Source organism: Denticeps clupeoides, chromosome 17 (genome assembly GCF_900700375.1).
Source record: "Denticeps clupeoides chromosome 17, fDenClu1.1, whole genome shotgun sequence".
In the NCBI taxonomy this organism is placed as follows: domain Eukaryota; kingdom Metazoa; phylum Chordata; class Actinopteri; order Clupeiformes; family Denticipitidae; genus Denticeps; species Denticeps clupeoides.
Window position 1 is genome coordinate 12,083,697 of NC_041723.1, and position 23,631 is coordinate 12,107,327.

General features: G+C 43.8%; 2 protein-coding genes across 19 annotated transcripts in view; both read left to right on the top strand.

The window, feature by feature from the left end:
* The first annotated feature begins 279 nt into the window (after positions 1 to 279).
* Positions 280 to 6,199, top strand: rbpms2a (RNA binding protein, mRNA processing factor 2a). Of its 3 annotated transcripts, none has more exons than XM_028958166.1 (8): positions 280 to 766; positions 2,647 to 2,724; positions 2,857 to 2,895; positions 3,053 to 3,115; positions 3,556 to 3,706; positions 4,322 to 4,470; positions 6,013 to 6,086; positions 6,180 to 6,199. In XM_028958166.1, the coding sequence occupies exons 1-7, from the start codon at positions 713 to 715 to the stop codon at positions 6,076 to 6,078; spliced, it is 600 nt and encodes a 199-aa protein (XP_028813999.1). In that variant the 5' UTR covers positions 280 to 712; the 3' UTR covers positions 6,079 to 6,086; positions 6,180 to 6,199. The 3 variants fall into 3 exon arrangements, with proteins under 3 accessions (XP_028813999.1, XP_028814000.1, XP_028813997.1); XM_028958167.1 differs by lacking the exon at positions 280 to 766 and adding an exon at positions 1,740 to 1,796; XM_028958164.1 differs by lacking the exon at positions 280 to 766 and adding an exon at positions 1,803 to 2,534.
* Positions 6,200 to 10,822: 4,623 nt separating this feature from the next.
* Positions 10,823 to 23,631, top strand: part of ap3b2 (adaptor related protein complex 3 subunit beta 2) — a 31,667-nt gene continuing 18,858 nt past the window's right edge. For 7 of the 16 annotated variants that reach the window (XM_028958153.1, XM_028958145.1, XM_028958147.1 and 4 more), the window contains exon 1: positions 17,681 to 18,190. In XM_028958153.1, coding sequence (XP_028813986.1) covers positions 17,940 to 18,190 — 251 coding nt within the window. In that variant the 5' untranslated portion in view covers positions 17,681 to 17,939. Of the gene's footprint in view, positions 11,037 to 17,679; positions 18,191 to 23,631 lie in introns of those variants that run through there. The other 9 variants (XM_028958151.1, XM_028958150.1, XM_028958152.1 and 6 more) reach the window with 3 other exon arrangements.

Consider the following 23,631-nt stretch of genomic DNA (forward strand, 5'->3'; position numbering starts at 1 on the left):
GTCTGAAAATATAACCCCAATCACGCGGATACTGCAATACATTAAAACAAATAAAAAGAACAAGCACTGTACGTGCATCCAAGGGTCTGAGTATAGAAAATTTTGATTTGACGCCAGAAACATGTAAACTGTATTCACATGCGATGGAGAGGGAAAGGCGAAGGAAATTTTCTCGCTCTGTGATTGGCCTACGGGTCCCGCCCGGGGCACGTGACGCGGGCTGCCGGTGGGCGGGGCTTCGCACCAGCTGAGCTCCATCTGAAACTGAGTGCGACTCGCTGGCCGCCCCATTTAATGTAATTGATCAGCAAATGGGAAGGCAGAGGAAGAGGGACCGCGGCGTAGACCCTCAACTTTAAATCTCAACCTGGTTCTCCATTTCTTTCCTTATTTAATTTTAAACTTTAAGCGAGCTTGATGTGAGCAAGGGGGGGGAAACAAACTCCACTTCTTTTTTTCCCTTCTCTCACCTTCACAGTGCACCTATCCACTACATCACCTTTAGGTTTTGCATTTTATTTTGTGGTACCTCCTTGGATACTTGGCTTAAAGCACGGCTTCACCTGGGCACCCTTTTCTGAAGTCTCACCAAAACGGCACCAAGATTTCTTCTGCAACTTTAACGCACTTCAGGGAAAAAAATCCACCAACAGGGAAAACAAAAGTTTTTTTTTTTTTTTTTCCTCTTACAAAGAAGCGATAAAGTGTAACAATGAGTCTCAAATCTGATTCTGAGCCGAACAACAATGTATCATTAGAAGAGGAGGTAAGGGGATCTTCTTCTTCAACGAAACTTTTGTTGGGAACTTGTTTTTTTTTTTTTTTTTTTTTTTACCTAAACTCCTTTTTTGAGGGAGTTGGATTTCTTTACGTTTCACTGTTTAATAGGCGCCGTCGGCGCGATGCCCGGAAACGCGGATAAAATCTGCCCGGGTGCGCGGAGAAAGTTCACTTTTGTCGCCGAGTTCTCGCTGCCTTTTGGTGGGTGAAATCGTGCCTTAAACTGGGGGGGGGGGGGACGCGCGTCGTTTTGGGGGGTTCGGGTTCGGCTGGACCTCCGGAACGCCTCGACTTTATTCTACTTTGTTCAGCCACTAGAAGGTAAACCGCGATATAATCGCACTTTTCCTCCCCCTTTAAGTTTATCTGCTGCGCTTCCTTTTTAATTCGCGCCGAGCTCCGACGTGACTTATTCATTTGACTTGAGCTCAGCGGCCTTGCTTTTATAATTCTGATAAGGTTTTTATTTATTTGCGTTTAAATTTTTTTTTGAAGTGTTAACTGTGTTTAAAGTGGAGTGGTCACACCCACACCTCCCTCGGCGGCTCTTATGAAGGCTAAAATGTGTGTTAAGCGTCTTTCCTGCACGATTTTCTTTATTTCCCCCCCACCTTGTTTTGTTTGTATGAGGTGGCTTTTTATTTTTTGGCCGAGTGAAGGAGCAGGACCACCTGAAGACCGAATACTACACCGCGGACCTTTGAACGCCTTTTTATTGAAACCCTCGTAAAAAAAAAAAAAAAAAATCTGGGATGGCTTCTGTCGACCTCGCCGTACGTAATCATTGACCTGGAGACACGGGATGTAAGACTCGAGTTTTAATCCCGATAACTTCAGGTCCCTCGGCTTGTCTGCACAGCAAGGTGGGCTGTGTGGGGATGGGCTTAAAAAAAAAAAATTTTTTTTTTTTGTTAGGGGACAGTGTGGTAGGGTCACTATGGACCAAGTCACTTTCCTCCATATAAAGGCCCTGGATGGATAAACCGCCATTTAGTTTTGTTTCCTCTGAGGAACAGGTCAGTCTGTCAAGTTAGGTTTAATTGTGTATAATCCACCCAATCTTATACTTGTCAGGTTTTAAGTGAACCTTATCGAATTAGCATGTTTAAATTTGGCCTATTTATTAGTGTTATTGTATATTGTATGCGCTATCGGTAGTCTGGTCACTGTATTAGGTCTAAATCTTACCCACATTTTTGTCCACTTGTGTTCCCCGGCAGTCTGTTTGCTGAAAATAAGTCTTGACACCTTAAAAGACAGCAGGATAAACAATACTTTATTCCTGCGTTTGTGCATCGTAAGTATGCTGCGGCTGCAGCTGGCTGATGCGAGCGTAAGCTTGGCTTACAGCACTTCTGTGGTCTTTACTTTGATGCTCATTTTAAAAGGAGTGTATCTTGGGGCGCCGCGAGCTCAAAGTAGGGGTGTAATTAATCACTGACCTTCACAGATCTAAGCTTTCATATGTCCAGTCAATACTTTTTTTATAATTTTATTTTAATATAAATATGCTAGTTTGCTTGGCATTCTTTTAATATAATCGCTCTCTTGAAGGGACTCTTGCACCCAGTGACAAACATTTTAACACGTTTTACTTTCACTGTTAGGCTTGCACTTGTTACACAATCTGTGCACATGCTAACATGCTTTTTGTTGGCCGACCTTGATTGAGGCCAAAGGTTTTAATGCCAGGTGATGGTGGAGGGGTCAAAATGGGAGAACAGTGGGATGGCAAACTGAAAATTGCACGGAGGGTAAATGTAGTCCTGATTCGACTCGATTACAGGGTTTGAAGTGACATGCTGACCTATTCATGTATAATGTCAGCGGGCAGATTAAAAATAAAAAAATTTTTGACCCCCATAGGTACGAACACTATTTGTTAGTGGCCTGCCAGTTGACATCAAGCCTCGTGAACTCTATCTGCTGTTCAGACCATTCAAGGTAGGGTGGCCATAAACACACAATTCTACTATGGTTCTAATATCGAACGTATTCTGGGTAGTTAGATTGTTTCTGTAATAAATACTTATGGAGTTTAATATACATTCCTCATTATTTATTCCCCTCTTTCAGGGCTATGAAGGCTCTCTTATCAAGTTGACCTCAAAGCAGGTAAGAGTTCAAGAGGTCATTTGGAATTTGTGCATTTGACTGCTCAATTATTGCGTTCTAATATTTTATCCTTAACCTACGACTGTGACATTTTAACTTTGTTTTATGAGTGTCATGATCTTTTCTTTTTCCTGGCTTTTGTTCTCTTCTCTTCCAGCCTGTTGGGTTTGTTACCTTTGACAGCCGGTCTGGCGCTGAAGCAGCGAAAAATGCACTAAATGTAAGCACTCAGCCGTCAGTAAGCAGATGTGAAGCAAACCTTGAATTATTGATCAGCCCTGAGGCCAAGATGGTTTTCAATATTAAGGAAGTCTAAAAAGTTTTGAATCCAAGCTCAACCTTCTGAGTCAAGGTCCATTTTAGTTTACCCCAAATAACCTGGGTGAACTTGTCGGTCCCATGCATAGCCTCTGCTTTTACATTATTGATTGCTATTTTGGGCTATTGCTGCCTGCGCTCACTTTATGCCAGTTAACCCCCATAAAGATGCCCTGGAATCTCGTTGGGTATGTCATAATAAAGGGTAGTCAGTACCCAAGCATAGCCAGCATCACCCAGTTCACCTGCATGTTAACACGTTATTGGGACCATAAACCCAAGGTCTTTCTGGGACTGCTTTTGCCCACCTGTTCCCCTTCATGGTGTCCCATCTCTCCATAGGGGATACGTTTTGACCCAGAGAGCCCTCAGACCCTGCGCTTAGAGTTCGCTAAAGCAAACACGAAGATGGCAAAGAGTAAGCTGATGGCCACACCGAACCCCACAAATATCCACCCAGCTCTAGGAGCTCACTTCATTGCACGGGACCCATGTAAGTGTAAAGCTGCACCTAGAACACTCACGAGCACCCAGAACATCACAGCACAGAGGAACATCAGCTGTCCTGTTTTGCTGGTTGCCACAAACAGTGACTTTGTAGACGTAGGGGTTCCCAAACCTGTTCCCGGAGGTCCCGATGGCTGCTTTAGTTTCGACCACTACTAGTTTAGGGTCTGGTGATCATTAACCGCGTAGTAATGCATGTGGCACTTTGGAATGGAAACGTCGTAAGAGGGTTCTCCTGGAACAGGGTTTATAAACTTTTAGTAGTCACAGCTGCTTGGAGTATAGGTACCCAAAAAAAAAAAAAAAACAGGTAGCATTGACAACTTGATTGCAGTAAAATCAAGTTGTTACCCATGCACTGGAACTGCGTCTCAATGCACGTGTGTAAAATGGTGGTTTGCCCTTTTCCAAGTTCCCACCTCTTTGCCCTCTGTTCTTACAGCTGTTCTTCCAAGCATTTATTTTTATCTAGAAAGGGCTTACAAGCTGGGATCAAAATGTGATCTGATCAATTCATTTTGGGGGGGGGGGGGCACGACTGAACATTGACATTACATAATCAGGAGAGCTACTAATGATTAAGCGGATGGTGTTCTTGCAGATGACCTGACTGGGGCAGCACTTATCCCTGCGTCTCCCGAGGCCTGGGCCCCATACCCACTCTACACCACTGAGCTGACCCCTGGGCTCCCCCATGCAGCTTTTACCTACCCTGCGGCAGCGGCGGCAGCAGCTGCCCTCCACGCCCAGGTGAGGGACCAACCGGTGTGTGTCCCTGTTTCTCAATCACACTTTGCCTTGCGCGTGCACCATGCCTGTGGACTTGTTTTTTTGCAACAGTGCTGCATTACTGTGACACTTTTTCTGGACTGACCTGGTAATGGTCAAGGTACTGCAAGAGACTGGCTGCTTTTAAGGTTCGCTGAAAACATTCTTGCATGTGGAATGGTTGCTAAGAGATCACCACAGTAAATCTGTTTTTAATTGGCTCTCAGGTTGGATTATGCATTTGTTGAGTGAGTGAATCTGTTGCCTATAAAGTCCAGTTAAACTTTAGCCAAGTACTCCACTGTTTTCAGCACTTGCGCTGCAAGAGGCAGATGAGAATGATCTGCCGTCACCCAATGCACAATTTAGAAATGTTCTTGGTATGCTGCAGATAACCTACGTCAACCACACGTACAAAGATGTTTTCTGTAGTGGAACTCTTTGATAGGCAGTTTTTGGGCAAGAATGGTCCTGAATTAGGCGGTTCTGTCTTGGCTGATGGCAACATTTCTGTGATCAATATGATTCCCTCTTTCACCTTCGACATTTGCTTGTAGGAATGAGGCTATCGATTTTAACCACCTGGTTTTGGTTTCCATGGCAACTGTCAAGCAAGCAATAATGGTGGTTTTTATCGCAATTTTACTTGTAAGTCCCCCCCCACACTCATTCCGGGGTGCATTCCTGCAGGTGTTTGTACAAACAAATAATCAAAATCTATAACCTTGTTAATGTGTGGGCCATGCCTGGAAGATTCCACAGCTTCCCCCCCTTTTCTCAGCTATTCTTCCATCCAGCAGTGGCAGTCCCTGATGGTTAAAACATTGCAAAAAGCCCTTATCCTCTGGGGCCTGTGTCTAAAATGTTTAGGTGTGATTCTGACTGCTTGGTGAATTCAGTTCCATCGCCAAGGTCGCCGGCTGGTGCAGAGTTGTAGGTGCTGTAGAAGGAGCGGTGGTTTGGGCAGGTGAAATTGAATTAACAAGTGTTAAGCTTCCGGTGTCAATTTTGGGGCATTTTAATGCACGTTCATGCTCTCCATTTTGATTAGCCAATCATGACTATGGAGAACTGCTTTCTGTTGAGTTAAACAGAAGCCTTGCTTCCCCTGGTCTGTAGTGTATGTGCAGTACATAGAAAAACTGCCTGAAAAATAGTCCCTTCCCTTCACAGGCCGAAGTTAATTGTTGCCAATTTCTCAAGCACAGCGGGCTTCAAGAATGTGGGACATTTTGTTGAAGGGGGAGGTACGGACATGGCTGTGTGGTGTGGAAATGCCAAGCTCATTGTCCAGTGTTCCTAGGTCCTGAAATGCAGTATTTAGCATGTATGGGTTCATGTACTGCAATTTATTACACTTTGGCTCTAGAATCAAATTTAAATAAAATAGTGGTCCGACTGACTGCGATCTTGCACAAGCAGTTTCATTTCTTTAGCGCTGACTCTTGCATGATTAACATGATTGTGGCTTTTGGCTTTTGTGGCTTGTCTTTTTCTAATTGGTGATGTTCCTCACCCACTTAGATGCGTTGGTACCCATCTCCATCCGAAACCTCACAGCCCGGATGGAAATCCCGTCAGTTTTGTTAACTTATTTAGTAAGTATCTCCTAACAATTTTTTTTTTTTTTTCTAATTTGCTAGACTACGAGTTCAGTCTGAGGAAATTAACTCCTTTTTGTCTTTCCTCAGATGCTGTTCAGTGTATGAAGATTTTTTTTTTTTTTTTTTTTTTTTTTTTTTTTTCTCTTCTCCATGTGGAGTGAGGTGTATCCGACTCGACATTAATTTAAACAGGTTTATTTAATGGACAAAGATGCATTTATGTATATATTTTTCTCTCCCCTCCCCTTGAACCCTTCTGTAAAGGACTTTGAGAACATCTAGAGGATAACAATTTGAAGCTGAGGCCTCTTTGGCAAACCTTTTACGGTACAGTCTCTGCATTTCAAACCCTCGTGCAAGCGAATTCGCTGCAGAAGTGGACTTGTTCTGCGCTGAAGTTAACTGGCTGCTCTGTGTGTGTGGGGAGGGGGGGGGGTAACAATTATTATGCATGTTGACTTATATATGGCATGAGTTAGAATGCAAAGGTCTGTCTATTTAGTGCTTGTGTTGCCGTAGTAAGAGGTCTCGGCTGACCCTGTGTTTTCAGTATCTTAGTCTTGCTTCTGTGAAGATATTTAGCTTGAGTTGCTTACATGTATGATACTTGCAAGGTAGAGGCCTGATTTATTTCTTTGTATTTAATTTCAGAACTGACATGCACTGGGTTTTTTTTTTTTTTTTTTTTTTTTTTTTGGTTAACCTGTTCATAATGGGTGGCTGTGTTGGTGGGCCAGCTCCTCTTGACTTTTTGAATGCATCTTCCATCAACCTGATTTGCCAAAATACTGCTCTCCTTGTCTGTTTAGAGTATATTTGAACAAAAAAAGTACAAGTATTTTTGTACATTTGTGTAATAATGAATATTTATGCATTTTTTTGTGCAATTAAATAACTAATCTGTAATGTTTAGTCTTCCCTTTTCTCTACATGGATGTTTGTCTATGCCCTTTCAAATAGATATGTGCAATTTTTTTTTTTTGTTTTTTGCTTGGTGTTGAATACTGATTCTCTGAACGTTGCAGAACTGCTAGTCTAAATGGACTGCTAACATGAGATTGCTGTTTAAAAAAAAAAAAAAAAAAAAAGCTGATTTCAGAATGTGAAACTGGATAATAAAGATTGATCTGAATTTGTGTTTGTATGAAGAATCTAATTCACTCAAACATTCTTCTCAGTTTTTTGTGCAGCTGGTTAATGACTAAATATTCCTTAAACTGCTGGCCTACTGTACACTGCTTGCAGCATTTTCTACCTTTTTCAGTCCGTTCCTTTTTAAAATGTCCAATTTAATATGCTCTAGATTTCCTAATTAAAATCCAACAGCAGACTGCTTGTCTGTGCAACTGCTTTAAAGCGATCTTGTGCTTCATTCTGAACAGCTTTCAGTATGTATCTTTAGACAAACTATTTGGACTTTTTCTTACTGGTGTTCCGCTTTCAGATTAACTCAACCTGGATGCAGAAATCAGCACATGGTTAAATTAACTTTGGAAGTGAAGTCACTACCCCAATTTGATTTTAATCAACTTTATTTCATAAATACAATGTGGCTACAGTGGCTGTTTTAAAAAAATTTTTTTTTTTTTTTTTTTTTTTTTTTTTTTAAAAGCATATCTAGGAATGATCCTGAACTTCAATACAAACAAGGATGTGGTAAATTTATTATTACTTTATCAGAGTAGAACATCACCTTCTAAGCATATAACTTAGATTGCAACTTGCCATCTATGTAGACAACCTTACATTTGACAACAGATCCCAGATTGTTAGTCATATAACTATATTTTCTTTTTTTTCCCAGATTTATTAAAAATGATCAATTTAGATTTCATATCAACTTAAGCAAAGAGTAATGGTTTCATTTTTATCCTCTGCACTGAGCGCGTGATTGGCTTGAGAAGGCTTCAGTCAGTGTTTGCCTCTGTGAAGATCAGCAATGCCGGCTCCAGTGAAGCAGGTTGGCATGAGGCCCATTGAGGAGTTCTGTTAATGGGCCGCCCTGAATGGAGCAGCTGGTAATGAAGTGCTGGGAGGGTCTCCCTGCCCGCTGTCAGGGCGCATTAAATCACATGGCACTAATTGATGTCACTGGGGCTGACGACAGAGTTCCTTTTGTCTGGTCTTTCATTTGATCACACTCCCCTGCACTTGTTGTGTGGTGTGTTCTGATGTCACTTTTCAAAATGGCTGCTTATAAAGTAAAACACGAACACTTATATTCTGATTTAACTTAACACACCAAGAACGGTTTGCCACAGTAAAGAAAAAACAACAATGTGAAATGTTTGAGGGAGATCTACTACAGTCACTGTGCAGCCACTGAAATATTGTGTGCACACAGGAAAGTAATAATAATAAAGTGATAATAATAATATGCACCCATTTAATACTACAGGTTATATACTAAAGGTTGTGAGGGCTTTGTAGTAACTAAACGATAAACAAGCACCTGGTCTGTGCAATTTACTTCATATTGGTTGTCATTTGCTTGTCTTTTCTGATCTCCAGCACTTTAATTTGAGGCTTTCTGTTGGTTGGCAACAGAAGACTATAGAGGTTTAACTGTGTGACAATATACTTCTGGGTCTATGAAGATAATATCTACATTGAGGAAGATGAAGATTCTTTGCAGAAAAGGAGACTGAAAGAGAATTCTAATAACCTCTTGTCTTTGGTGTGTCTGCCATCTAGTGTTCAACAGCAACATTACCACTTTATTGTAATTTATTGATTCATGGCCTTTACGCAATTATTTTTAAATAGTAAAGACCTTTAAACATGATATTTTGGGTGCCAGTATATTTTAACATGTAATCCTGGCTGTATGCGCCTAAGACAACTTTATTGTCATCATCTTGCAAATACACACAAGAGACAAAATTGAGAAGATATGAGAAGACATAGACAACAGCACTACAGAAAGTGCACTAGACACATGAAACATGTGCCAGCATACAAACATGTGCTTGTACATGTGGGTGGGGGTAGAATCCCCATGAAATGTAACCTAAGAGTGCCATAAATTAAATATAATTAAATATTTATTGATAAATCTAATTAAAATGTTATTTTATTTTCCCAACAGGAATTCTGAAATTGTTCAGTGTGAAATACACAAATAGTGTTCAAGTTCAAGTGAGCTTTATAGTCATTTCAGCTACATACATGTTAGACGGTACTATTTTTCTCCGGGTGCTACATGTAACATTTGAACAATGTTACATACATACATAAAGTACACGTGTGCAACAGCAACGTGTGCAACGTGTGCAGTTCAGTGGAGAGTGGTCCCTCCATTGTCTTCTGAAGTCAGCATCATCTCCTTCGTTTTGTCCAGAAACAGGTTGTGGACCTTACACCAGTCCGTCAGTCATTGGTTCTCCTATCTGTACGCTGACCCACCACGGGCATGTCATCTGTGAACTTGATGAGCTGGTTGGAGCTGTGCAGCGCTGCACAGTCGTGTGTCAGCAGGGTGTCCAGTGCTCAGTGTGGTGGTGCTGGAGATGCTGTTTCTGATCCAGAGAGACTGAGGTCTGTCAGGTACTGAGGAATGATGGTGTTGAGTGCTGAAGTGAAGTCTATGAACATCATTCGTGCGTATGTGTCCTATTGTCCAGGTGAGCGAGGGTCAGATGCAGGGTGGTGCCGATGGCATCGTCCGTGGAGCGGTTCGGACAATAGGTGAATTGCAGTCTGTCCAGGCTGGAGGGCAGCAGGTGTAAGTGCAATGGGACGGTAGACACTGAGACACAACACTGAAGACTTCTTCAGCACAGACATGATGGTGGTGGCCTTGAGACATGTTGGAGCAACGGCGGTGCTCTGTGAGATGTTAAAGATGTTCTTGATGAGAACATTATTAATATTAATTACATTTAATTAGATACAAAAAAAATTATTAATATTAATTACATTTAATTAGATACAAAAAAAAAATCATAGCTAGAGATGTGCTACTAGGTCTCTTGGTCTCTCCCTACTTTGTTAACTATTAAATGATCTCCAACAAGCAAAAGGTCAGAGATGGAGAGCTATATTGTATTGCTGCTTAGAGAACAATAGCTCTACACACATAATGCCATTGTTTCATGAAGATCAGTGCTCATTGTGGTGGTGCTGGAGATGCTGTTCCTGAGGTCTGTCAGGTGCTGAGGAATGATGGTGTAGAGTGCTGAACTGAAGTCTATGAGCAGACAAATTCAGCTGGATGACTGGGAATCTTCACAGACAACAATGCGAAATGTTTGAGGGGGATCTACTACAGACGCTGTGCAGACACTGAAATATGTAATATGCAACCATTTAATACTACAAGTTATATACTAAAGGTTGTAGTAACTACATCTGCTTGTCTTTTCTAATTTCCAGCGCTTTAATTTGAGTTTTTCTGTTGGTTGGCCTCCTCCAATTAAAACACTGAAGACTCAGAGGTTTAACTGTGTGACAATATACTTCTGGACCTATGAAGATAATATCTACATTGAAGAAGATGAAGATTCTTTGCAGAAAAGGAGACTGAAAGAGAATTCTAATAACCTCTTGTCTTTTTGTTTTGACATATGAGACAAACATCTCTTGTGTTGCTATTAATGTATGAAAACAGACCACCGCAGGAACAGCAACGCGTCTTATTACGAGCGTCATAATAACATTTCTCCCATTAAAGCGCCCACTGTGATCCAATCACGTGACCCGCGCATCGCCCCGCAGGCGCTGCCGGGATACCGAGGCGCGGAGCCGCGGCCGGCGGCGGCGCTGTTTCCCCCCCGCGCCGCGACCCTCCAAATCTCCGCCGTTCCGCTCTCCGTGCGCCAGGCAGCCAGCGATGTCTTCGGGCTCCGGCTTCGGCGACGAGAAGGGCGGCTCCTCCAGCGTCGGGGAGCCCGAGTACGGACACGACCCGGCCAGCGGCGGCATCTTCTCCTCCGACTACAAGCGGTGAGGGGGCAGCTCGGGACCGGGGGGGGGACGTGGGCTCACGGCCGAGCGGGAGTATGGGGGAGGTGCGCGGCGGACGCCACAATGGAGACTCGAACCGCCGATGTGGGTGCTGTGGGAAGTGAGCACGGATGCGCGAATTTGTATATTTACCACGAAACACGAGGCCGTCGCGGCGCGCAGTACTTTGTCGTCGCGTCCTCCGTGGAGGCCGAGGCGTGATTTGGTGGACGCGACGTCGCCATGTCGCCTCCGGGACTCCGCTGGCTTCGTGGGCTTCGGGACAGGAAGCGTTTCAGGACCACCGCCGTGTGGACAGCGCGCCGCCGCGGTCTGTCCACGATCACAGCACGACGGGACGCGAATGCAGCGAGAATCGTCACAATAACAGATTATACACGGAACGTCGTGCTGCATGCATCAAATACGCGAATTTATAGGATCACAGCTGATATCGTGTCATTGCAGTTGCGTGTGATGCACAGGATACAGTATGTACAGTATAGAATGATATACATTTAAAGAGAATTAAACCTACTTCATGTGGTGAAATGAAGACATAAATAAATATAAAATTATACGCAAAAGTTACTGGCCACTCATTAGTATTGCTAAGTATTACACATTGCATAACTGAAGTGATAAAGTGAAGTGATTGTCATTGTGAAACACTGCAGCACAGCACACGCTGACACAACGAAATGTGTCCTCTGCCTTTAACCATCACCCTTGGTGAGCAGTGGGCAGTCGTGACAGGCGCCCGGGGAGCAGTGTGTGGGGACGGTGGCACCTCAGTGTGTGGGACGGTGGCACCTCAGTGTGTGGGGACGGTGGCACCTCAGTGTGTGGGACGGTGGCACCTCAGTGGCACCATGGCGGATCGGAATTCGAACCGGCAACCTTCTTACTACATTCTGATATAATGCATTTATTGATTGATTGATCAATTTATTCACTGTTGGTAATGCATTGGGTCATCAGACCTCCAAGGTTGTCAGTTCGAATCCCGACTCGGACCATATGTGTGTGGCGTAACATGCTCTCCCCGTGTTTGTGCGGGTTTCCTCCAAGTTCTCCGGTTTCCTCCTGCAGTAGGTGAATACCCAACTCTGAATTGTCTATAGGTGGGAATAAATAGAGTGTGTGTGCTGGTTCTCTGGGTGTACTGAAATAAGTCATATTTTATTACTGAAAGTTGTTTCCGTTCACTAATACCAGAGGGTGCGTAGCCCTATTGTTTTCGGGAACATTATTAATCTTATTTTAGTATTTGCACTTGTTGGTGCCCTATGGCCAGAACCAAATTCTTGTATGATTCTGATCCTGATATTAGGTATAAGTCCTTCTGGAGCAACATAGTGTCATGTTCAGGGATTCAGTGGTAGCTGAGTGTGGTTTGGATTTACGGTAATCAGTTGAATTGAAAAAATAATATGTTGCTAGAAACGATATGTTGTTAGGAATAATATTACTATGACGAAGTCAAACGTCCTTTGATGTAGTGCGTGTGATTTATTTTTTATTGTTAGCCGCTAGGTTTGTCCAGCTTGGCTGTATTGGGAAGGGGAGGGTGCGTCATGGTGGCCTCATAGGTAATTAATGTATCATTATTATTACTATTAATACTTCATAGGCTTTGCTACGCAGGTAAATTCAGGTAAATTAATACAAACTAGTTTTAAGAAACACCGCCGCCTGGATGGATGGATGGATGGCATCCTTAGCATTTTAATTCTTCTGAATTCCATGTTTTCTGTTATAAACGTGTTTATTCACCTAAAAACTGTGTGATTATGGAGTGGGTGGGAAAAAAGAGCAAGTGCAGTATGACAAATCATATTTAATTACTGTTCAACTAAGTGCTTGGGCTTTAAACACTTTGCTTTTATAAACCATTTAACTGTAAATAATATCTGCATTTCAGGCAAAGAACTACTTCACAATATTACACATGTAAAATAAAAGTGCTTCACGCTTGACCTCAACATAAAAACGTATCAAATAAATCAAGATTGGGGAGACTGGAGTACAAAAAAATGTTGTCCACCTGCATTATGAACTGAGGCCATGATATTAAAATCACATTTTGAATCAGCTGATTTGTTTGCATGACCAAGAGTTTGCCGAGTTTGTGTGGAACCGACCGGGCAAGTGGTCTGGATTCGACACTGACGTCCTCTTCACCATAGCTGACCTTGAGTTTACGTCGCGTTGGTGTGTGCGAACATCCCGCCTCAATAGGAAACACGCGTAGTGAGCTGCAGCGGCCAGAAATGCAAATTATACACAATTCTGTGTTTTACAACTGATTCCATTTTATTTGTTGGATTTCGCTATTTCGTCCGCATTTTCCGCATTGCTGAAACCATGGGGCTTTAAATAGATCTATGCATTCATTGATAAAGTAGCACAAGGGATGGAATGGAACTTGAGTACTGCTCATATACCTTTCAGAAGTGTCCATCCTTGATCGACATGCTCTTGATTGTATAGTGCCAATGTGGGTGGTAGTAGCCTAGTGGGTAACACACTCGCCTTCGAACCAGAAGACCCAGGTTCAAATCCCACTTACTACCATTGTGTCCCTGAGCAAGACACTTAACCCTGAGTTGCTCCAGGGAGACTGTCCCTGTAAATACTAATTGTAAGTCGCTCTGGATAAGGGCGTCTGATAAATGCTGTAAATGTAAAAATGTAAATGTGTATACCAGCAGTATTGAGGGATAATGAGTTACCTCTAATGGCACTACGTAATTTATTAATAAATTTTTTTTTATCATTTACAGTTACTGGAGGAAAAGGTGTAATTAAATTTCAGTTACCTATTGAAAGGTTCATAATTACTGTGCCAATATGTTAAATAATAGTGGCGTAGCATGAATCAGCCAGTCAGAGGTCAGTGCCTCTAAAAATGTTGAAGCAGTCGATGTTAGTTGAATGTGACAAGTTGCTGGTCCTGAAATCAAACCTGTTTGTTCAGATGTTGGAGCTGGACTGTCCATACACCGTATCCAGCACTAAAGGGTTAAAGTCAGCATTTGCCGGTATAAAACAAGGGATGTCAGAAAATGAAATAGAAATAATAAATTATTGGCATATAGTGCTTCTGCACACACTGTTAATTTTGTAAGTAAATTTTAGTTGAACTTTGACCTTGACACCAATAGAAACAATGCAAAGGAAGGGGAGGACCCAGGCGTAGGTGCTTTAACAAACAAAAACAGTCTAATAGGTTACAAAGAAGCATAGGAATCTGCTAGCAGGAAAGGAGTGAGAAACGGGGAATGGAAAAGCTCACTCACACGAGGAACTAACACGCACACACTCCACTTCCACCTACCAGACTCCAGAGTCACACTGACGCCAGCAAGACCTGTGGGCGAGGACTGCTCGGGGTCTGCCTGACGGCCCTGCCAGCCCACGGTAAAACCGCTGACTCAACTGACCCACCGACCACATGCACACAACCCACACGCGCACACAGTGGTGGACAGAACCTAAATACCGGACCCGGAACACTGGTGCAGGTACTCCTTTAAAGGAGGGAGACCATGAAGGGGCGGGGCCTGCATTTGTGCCCAGCTAGGATCGTTACGCCACGATGGAGGAGAAGTTGATTATAGCACTTCACTTCAACCACGTCATCTTACCACAACCCTTAAACTTTCTTTGAGCTGCAGAGAATAGACTTTGATTTTTAGGAACCCCCATGCCATTTAACCTGCGTGCCCAGACAGTAATTGTGCCATTAAGGCGGTTATGTACACTGTATTTTTTCCTCTTTTTCAGATACTGCATGGAAAGATCTGTTGCTTTTTCCTGGGTCTGTGTGTTTGTGCTGGTCATATCTGCTTATATAAGGGCTGTCTACCTAGGAAATTGTATCTGCTGATTTTATCTGGTGCATCTAGGCCATGATATCACTGAGTGAACATGTTGGATGAGTTTTCTTATCTTTTGGATAATGATCATTTCTAAATTTCCCTGTCTAGTGTTTCTGACAACTTTCATTTTGAGATGGATTTCAAAAATGGATTTCTAATCAAAATGTAAAATAAAATGGTTCAGATGGATGAGAACTCGAGCCCAGACATTGTTGATGCTGTAAATTTCTCTAGAAACTGGAAATGTTTGTTAAAGATGGAATATCTGCATCAGCAATTAGTCTTTTGTTCTAATAGAATGCTGCATTCATTAACCCAGGACTGTTACTCTAAAAGCTCCATTATTGTTAGAAGTAATTTTACTATAGCTGAAAAATGTTGTGTTGATTAAAGAAGCAATAAAACAGGGCAAATTCACACCAGTAGAGTGGAGAAACATTATTTCAAATGTTATCAATTACATTTATTCTTTTTGTAAGGTTTCTATCCAAAGGCCTTTTCATTTTTTTTTTTTTTTTAAAAACAAGGACATTCCTAAATTACCCTAAACATCTTAGCAGTAGTGTATAATGATCTCATGACCTCCCCTATAATGTAATGCGGCCTGTGGAAACTGTGCACCCTTTGTAGCATGTCTTAAAATGTAAACACACTCCGGATGTAGTGTTGGGTGCTGGTTAGGTGCAGTGCTGAAACGTTCGGCCTGTTCAGAGGAGGATTAAGGTGCTGCAGTACTCTGTTTCAGCAGAAGGGGGAGCCAGTGGTCCACACGCAACCATACATCAAGCAGGCATGATGCCGCCTTAGGAACCTGGGATGAGCTTTGCTATTCCAAACATTGTACAATTGCCAAAATGCATTATGCAAAAGTCAACATGGAGTCCAAACAGAAAAAAGCTGAAGATCTGTAGACCAAGGCCATCTTACTGCGATAGGAACACTGTGTGTTCTTGCTGTGCTCATGCTGGAAACCCGATTTGTGGAGGTTCTGCGTCTGTTCTTTCTGAATGTCGTGGTTCTCATGGGAAAATTTATAATCTCATAGAACATACAACCAGTCAAGGTGCCGGGCGGAGGAGGAAGACTCAAACTAGTTTGCCAAGAGTGTTAAAATAGCCTGCAAACATTTTGATAGAAGAGGATGGCGGCTGTTGTTCAAATGCGCCGAGCAAGTGAGAAATGCCACACTGCATATTACGTTGGCTATTAACTATCTTTATCCTTTGTTGCTTTTCTCATGTTGCTTTGTGATGACAAAGCATTCACTTCAGGTAACATTTTGCCAAGTGCACTGCCTGTGCCAGCTTGTATCCACGAATATTCCGTAAGGACATTCTGTGGATTGCGTCCATCGATGGTCATAATGAACCCCATCTTTGTCCTCGCGGCGTTCAGGTAATCAGGTGTTTGCGTGAATTGTTTGGCCGTGAATGACAAGCGTGGCAGATACAAATGAAAGAGGAAATGAGCTTTGCCGGGCTTGACGCACGCCGACACACCGCGACCGTAAACCAATCGCCTGCCTACTGAAGTTTTCATCTGACCACACGCGGTGGCCTGACATTTGTGACGCTTTGTGCTTGCCAGGTGCACAGACGGTGAAGAGTAGCTGTCCTTCTGGTTCGTCGGTAAACAAACCAGAGGAGGATCCCTTCCCATGCTGTTGCCCTGGCAACATTCCTGATGATGAGCCGCGATAAAGACAGCTTACTATACTCCCCCCTCGGCCCGTGACACCGTCTCTGCCGAACCGTGGCTGTGTTTAATAAAGGATGAGTGACATGAAACACTATACTATGCACGCTTCGTAGGATCTGGTAAGAACAGAAGTATTAGATGTGGTGACCGGATTACGCACCGCTTGTGTAAATTTGATCTCTAAACGTTCAAATCGGTATGAAACGTAAAAAGAAGAGGATTGTGAGCAAGTTAATCATGTGCTAAAGGTAGCCGGTGCTGCTGCCGCGCAGCTTCCCCCAGCGTGCAACATTTCACGCCGCACTGGTGTCGCTGGGTCACTATTTTCATTTCTTTCACCTGCAGGGAGCGCGTTTTCTTTTTGACGGGACTCTTGGGCACGCCCCATGGTGCAAGTGTGCGCTCGTGCCTTCATGTGTGTGTTGATGCGCGTTGTCACCGGCGTAGGGCATCCCTGTGCCATGTCTGCTTTAACCAGGCCTGGCAGGACGGCCTCAGAAGCGAAATGCACCAAAATGCCACACGCATGGAATTAATGAGCTCGGGGCTGTGACGCCGCAACAGATGAATACCGATGCGCGCGGTCGGTGTGGAAATTTAGTGCCTCGTCCTCTGCGCACCACTCCCTGAAATCGCATTTATCACGGGCGCCGCTGCGGGCGGTGCTCTTCGCCAAACAGGTCGATGGGGCCGGAACGTGCGGCGTGTGACTGTATACGTTAAGGCAGTAACTGCACCGCTCCGGGTGGTAATTCGCCGGGCTCTTCTCTGTTTATTAATAGGGTTGGAGCCGAGCGGCATCACTTCAGCGATCCCGTGACAGCTGAGTCATGTTGGGCTTTACGGTGCGGGGAGAGGTGGGTTTGAAATGAAAGCAATGATGGTGAGAGCGAAGTGAGAAACGAGGGAGGAGAGGTTGAGCCGAGGGAACTGTGAATGGAGAGAGAGCACAGTGAGCGCCGGGGACGGAGAGGTGGTGGAGGGAGAGAGAGAGAGAGAGAGAGAGAGAGAGAAGAGGAGGGGAGGGGAGGGGAGCTGCTAACGTGGCTGTGTGAGTGGGCTGAGCTATCACACAGGGCTGCGGACGAGCTGGAGACAGCCAAGCCGCCGGCGAGCAGACCGAACACGTTCTCCCGGCAGAGGGGAGGCAAGTGGAACGCCCTCAGTGGTCCTCCATCAAACGACGAAGACCAGGGGCATCTGCCTTCCTCAGGACGAGAGTCAGAACCCACAGTGGAATACCGCTGGGTTTTCCTGGTTTCGGAGAGGTTTTCCCACAGGTGGTTGCGCTGGAGAGCCGGCGGCGCCACTTGCTGTAAGGATGACACCCATGCAGAAGCTGCTACAGCTGCCGGTGAATGCGGTGAATATCGTGAAGACGGTGCAGGCCCAGGCCCAGGAGGAGGCCAGGAGCCCTGTACTGACCCCCGATAGCATCCAGCAGAACTGGTACAGCGCCGTGCAGCCCGAGGAGCTCCGCAACCTGAAGGTGGCTGGGACGGGTGGAGGGGACTCTGAGGAACGGGCGCCTCTGGAGGAAGGGGTCACCAGCGCCCAGACCCAACCTCTGCGGTAGGCCCTCACGTCCCTGTTGCCTCCAGCACATGCTGGGTAATGGAGCTGAAAACCATCACTAACCCTCCTCGTGCTGACGAAGTGAGCCTGAGAGCTCATACGCAGCAGAGTATAGATAAGGACACGGGATGCCTGTAACCCAAGGCAGCATTTCAGTGGAAGGGAGTCGACTCTCTCTCTCTCTCTCCGATCTCTGCGAATTCAAAACCGCTTTAAAACCGCCTCTAGCTTTTCTAGCCATATGCCAGAAAATGCAAAAAGCCAAGAGCTTCCGGGGTTTGGTGGTGTTTTTGTCTTCGGCTCACTCCTCTCAGCAATGTTTTCCTCTCTTGAGGGAGAGTGAGGCTATTTGCTGGGCACTTATCAGGTCCCTTTCTAGAATGCATGTCAGTTTGAAATGGAAAAAAGCGCTCAGTCACCTTTAAATCACATGCTAGACGGAGCCGAACACAGTTGCAGCACGTATGGGAATGCATTCGAGTGTATTCACACTGGCAGAATGTTGGCCCAATGTTTACTACGGGATGCGGTTGCTGTGGGCAAGGAGATAAGCGAGGTTTTAATGCGCATCTGCGATGGATTCAGCTTATTTAGAGAATGTTTAAAAAAAACTCTTGCATAATCCTACAAATGCAATCTTTTTATACTAGACTGGGGCATTGAGACGTTATGGGAGTTGTTTTCTCGGTGTGCATTTGAGCAGAGTTAATAAATGAGTCAAGACATCAACATGATTAAACGTTAAATGTCACGCTGATGAAAATATATTTTGCCGACCGGGAACTTTTTAATTCCTAATTTTCTAATTAGGGTGTATTTATTTGGGAGACTTGTTCCCTCTTGTTGCACAAAATGTATCTTCAGCTTATTAATTAGACACTGAAATTATTCAAATGGGTGATTTTGTTACCTGTAACTTGATTAATTTCACAAGGCATAGAGCTACAACCTCACGTTGGCATGTGGTTTATTGTCTAAGGACCTATGGCTGGGCTGCTGAAAAATATATAGGGGAGGGAGGCACAATAAAGCAAAACCTTCAACCCGCTGATGGCGTAAGCTTCCCACTGGGGCATGGATCGGCTTCTCAGTCAGACTCATACACCATGGGTTTAAAAGAAGGACACATACTTTTCTGCTCGGAGTGGTGAAGATGACAGAAGACTGCCTAGATTGGCCCTGCTGGGCCTGATGTGTGTCAGATCCAGTTTCTAGTTGAAGATCAGATCATCTCCAGTGCTTCTGATCTCTGGTTATTTCATATGCACTTTGTCCAACTGTGTTCCTCAAAGGAAAAATAGGGTGCTTGTGTTTAATTGGCACCTCTAACCACCCTGCGTCGGCCCCTGCCACCTATTTGTGAAAGGGCCCTTTGGATCTGAGATCCAGCGTGTGAGGAGCGAGCAGATCTTTCCGAAACAAAACTCAAAGCTGTTCTTATAAAGAGGCTTCCTCATTCCTGTTCTCCAATGAGAGCTGGTCCCATCAACCCTCTGTTGTCACCGAAACAAGCTTCCTTGCAAGGGACAATGATAACACCGATTCCAGGCCCTTCTTACAGGAGTTGTACTTTTACATCCACACAAAATGACAATTAGTCAGCAAAGTAGAACTTTAATCTTATATGCCACGTTGGGACCTAAAAGCAGTTACATAGCTGCAAGGTAAATATGGTTAGAAGTAAGTGTTTCTTCGTATCAGGCTGATGGGGATTAATGAGCCCCCAGTAGCCCAGTTAAGTGTGCCTGCTCCTCTACTGCTGGAGCTCAACATCCACACCGCTTTTTGCAGAATCAGGGTACTAGAAGCTCAAATTGTTGTGGGGCCCCATAGGCCATACAGTACAGAAACCAACCACAAATGATGCAGGTTATACAATTACAAAAGCAATATGTGGACTAGACACATTGCACCACCCTCCAAATGACCTGGCGTCTCAGTTGTAATCTGTGTCTTTGTCGCCCCGGCGATTTGTGTTATGGCTTTGCCACGAGAGACTTGATTGACAAAGCAAGCTCATATCGTCTCAGAATTGGATCAGCAGCCTTCTAATGGTCATCACCTGGGGAGTTCTTCATGAAGCCATGTCGGAGTCGCTCTTCCTGCATCTCCCGAGTCGCTCTGCTGTTACAGCAACAACAGCTGTGCAAAGCCGTCGGAGCAGGCAGGAAAATCACTCCACTTTATTGCATTCTTTGTTGCCTTGGAAACAAGTCAGCATAACCTGGAGCTATGCTGAGATATATAGCCGTTTAATTCCCACAATAGCAGAGTGACAGTGTTACAGAGAGTTTTTAATTAGTCTGTTCCTCTTTCAGTGTACCCTGCAATAGATGAGTATACCTATTCATTTCGTGCATACATACATTGCAGGTTGTGCTCTGCATTATTAATGCATTCAGAACAAGGATGTTCTGGCAGATTTTAATTTCTGAATGATGTTCATACATAGTCTCAGCATGGGGCTCACAGTAATAATTAAATCGTTAAATTGCTATGGCTGCACCTATTAAGGCATTGCATTACTTGTGACCAATGACTGGCTCTACAGAAACTCTTGGAGTATGAACAGAAATTCTTGCGATCAAAATTTCAGCATAAACCTCAATTAAGCCTTTAAGCATACATGACCCATTCACAGCGACCAGGAATTTCCTGCTCCCAATTGCTGCACTTACTGATCCTCACAGGCCTCTCAGGTAGCCGTCTGACAGCTGAGCCAGATCCATTTCTGGGCATCAGGAATTCTGTCTGATCTTAGTGCATCACTGCCCTGTCTCCCAAAGATCCAAAAGGCCTTCACAGCGCTAATTACAACACAGGTACAGCCAGCAATTCCTCGGATTCTCTGCTCTGTCTCAGAGGATACTTGGGTAGCATTCCCATTAGGCTTTGGGATTGGTTGTAAGAACATAACATTTTCAGGTTATGTTTTTCCAGCTCATCCCACTGGTTTACGCTGCATTATAGATATAAACAATAATAGGTGCAGGTAAGATGGAAAAATGATAAATTATATAGAAATATTAGTGACCAAACCATACCACTTAGACACAAAGATAGGACGTGAAAAACAACAACCAACTATGAACATTTATTTAAGACTAAGCCTGTTGAAAGCTTGCTGCGGTGTTGTAATAAAATGATTAAAATATGAAGTATGTATTATTATGTATTTAGGATAATGTTGTAAAGGAGTTATCACACCATAACGTGTGTGGCATGAGAGAAAGGTGCTATATCTCATATGCTATGTAAATTTTGTTTATTTGATTTTTGATGTGGTCTCCATAAATAGTTATCCTTTCACAGGCTTCCTTTATATGTTAGAACTTGTTAGAACATGCAGCCCAGGAATACAAATGTAGCTTTGGCCAACGTGCTGTGCAACTAGCTGCTAAATAGCCTGTGTAAAATGTTGCATAGCTTTCCCTTTCTTCTTCTTGCCATTATCTCCGCTTGGCTACGCAGCAAAATACTAACGCAACAGTGTCCTTATGGATGCAACTTGCCTAATACTGTTTTGAAAGAAATGAATCATATCTGAAATGATTCATTCTAATTACCAATGGTTGGCTGTTTTGACTTACTGTGCGAAGGATTTTTTTGTGTGTGTGTGTGTGTGTGTGTGTGTGAATGATTTGCACTATTCATTATTGCCTCATAAAATTCAAGCTGCTCTTGTGGACATCAGAGCACAGATTCGTGGAGCGCCCTGTGGGCCACAGCTGAGCGTGAGGATGGTCCCTGTCTGTGATTGGTGAATCTGGGCAGAGAAAATGTCATTTCAGGTTTCCTCTGAGTGGTGCACCAGCCGCCCACACTCATGGCAGGCATTTGGCCCCCATCACAACACTAGTGCATGACAGATGAACAAATGTTCCTGGCCAAGATTGCAGAAAAACCATCCCCTGCAGACATTTTTGGAGCTCTTAGCAAATGAGGCTGCTGCTGTGAATCAATCTGCCTCTTTGTGCCTTTAAATAATCCAAGAGCTCATTAAAGCTCTTCTCTTCAAAAAAGTTGCACAGGAATCTGCAAGCCTGTTCACCGTTTGTTTGGACAGACAAAGGGCTTTGTGCAAGTTATCTTTCTTCAAATAGTCATGGATTTCTAAGGGAATTTTACTTTACAGAACGGAGCCCGAGAATAAAGGCACTTTATGCATGTCCAGCATAAAATCACCCGATATGTTGACTGGTGTCCCAGGTCTCTCTGTGTAAAGACCCTATGAAGACCTGATGAACTAGGAGATAAAGGCTTTATCATTACCAAGCATTGAATTGCATACACATTTATGTGTTGGACAGAACGTCACCAACACCTGTTTAAAAAATAGAAGACAGAAGCAGCTGCCATGGTAACATGCTACATGCTCATTAAGGGATGTGTAAGGATGGCATCAAGGCACAATGCATTTCATGGGCCTGGAATAACTCATGCTCCCATCTGCTGTGCCGGTTCCTTGTTGTCTCATGCTGTATCGATGCCTTGTCCAATGTGGACCCTGTGTGATGCTCCATTTTGTATATTTAACAAATCTGCAATGTCTTTAATATATGCTGTTTGAAGTTGCAACAGGCTGGTGTATGAATGTAGAATCCACCAGCAGCCTACTCCTACAAACTAGGGATGAATCAGGAATGCTTATTAAAGCACAAATGTAGTACATGGTCACTGTATCCTCCCCTCACTTTCAGTCACTGGGAGATTGTGATTTGTTAGTTGGTGTGATTAGCTGTGTGACAAATGTGCTGTCAGGAAGGACGACTCGTACTGCTTCACCCAAAACAACATGACGGCCTGAAAATCCCTGTGCTGCAATTAGCGGCTGTGACTCAGAGCGGCGTACATGCAGGTTTATAATGTCATGCTGTCCACATTCAGGATGACTAGGTGCATGATGGACAGATGAGGTCACCCTGCTGCTGCAAGATGCCTTATTGCTGGACGCATCAGCTAATTAACGCTGATGGTTATGAGCAAATGATGCCTCCTCATTCACTAGTTACTGGCAGGATTCTGCATTGTGCCTGCACTGTGACAGTTATCTAAGTAGACATTGTATATCCTGACAAAGAGTAAAATTGGGAGTGAGAATGGACTTTTCAGTAGCATTTTCTTTATGTTCAACATGACGGTGACTGCATCATTTTCATGGCTTTCATCAGAGCTTGTTATGGCTCATTACAGGACGCTCAGGGCTGGTCTCAAACTGCACTAAAGAGATTAGACAAGTAGCAGCCAGGCATCATTCATCAAAGATCTCAATGAATATAGCATGCTAGAGTCTCCGTGGAATAAAACTTGGACTCTTCACTATTAAATTCGAATGCCTCTGTGTGCATGTCATAAATGATCTGTTTCCATATGAGTGATAATTCTAAGAAAACCATTCACACATCATAACTGATTTTTAATATCAAAAGACAGTTTTT

What these genes read in the sequence shown, in the direction of transcription:
- rbpms2a (XM_028958164.1), top strand. Translation starts at nt 2,466, where the DNA reads ATGCCAGGTGATGGTGGAGGGGTCAAAATGGGAGAACAGTGGGATGGC. An exon ending in TCAAGTTGACCTCAAAGCAG is followed by an intron (nt 2,896 to 3,052) that starts GTAAGAGTTCAA and finishes CTTCTCTTCCAG; the next exon opens with CCTGTTGGGTTTGTTACCTT. An exon ending in CAGCTGCCCTCCACGCCCAG is followed by an intron (nt 4,471 to 6,012) that starts GTGAGGGACCAA and finishes TCACCCACTTAG; the next exon opens with ATGCGTTGGTACCCATCTCC.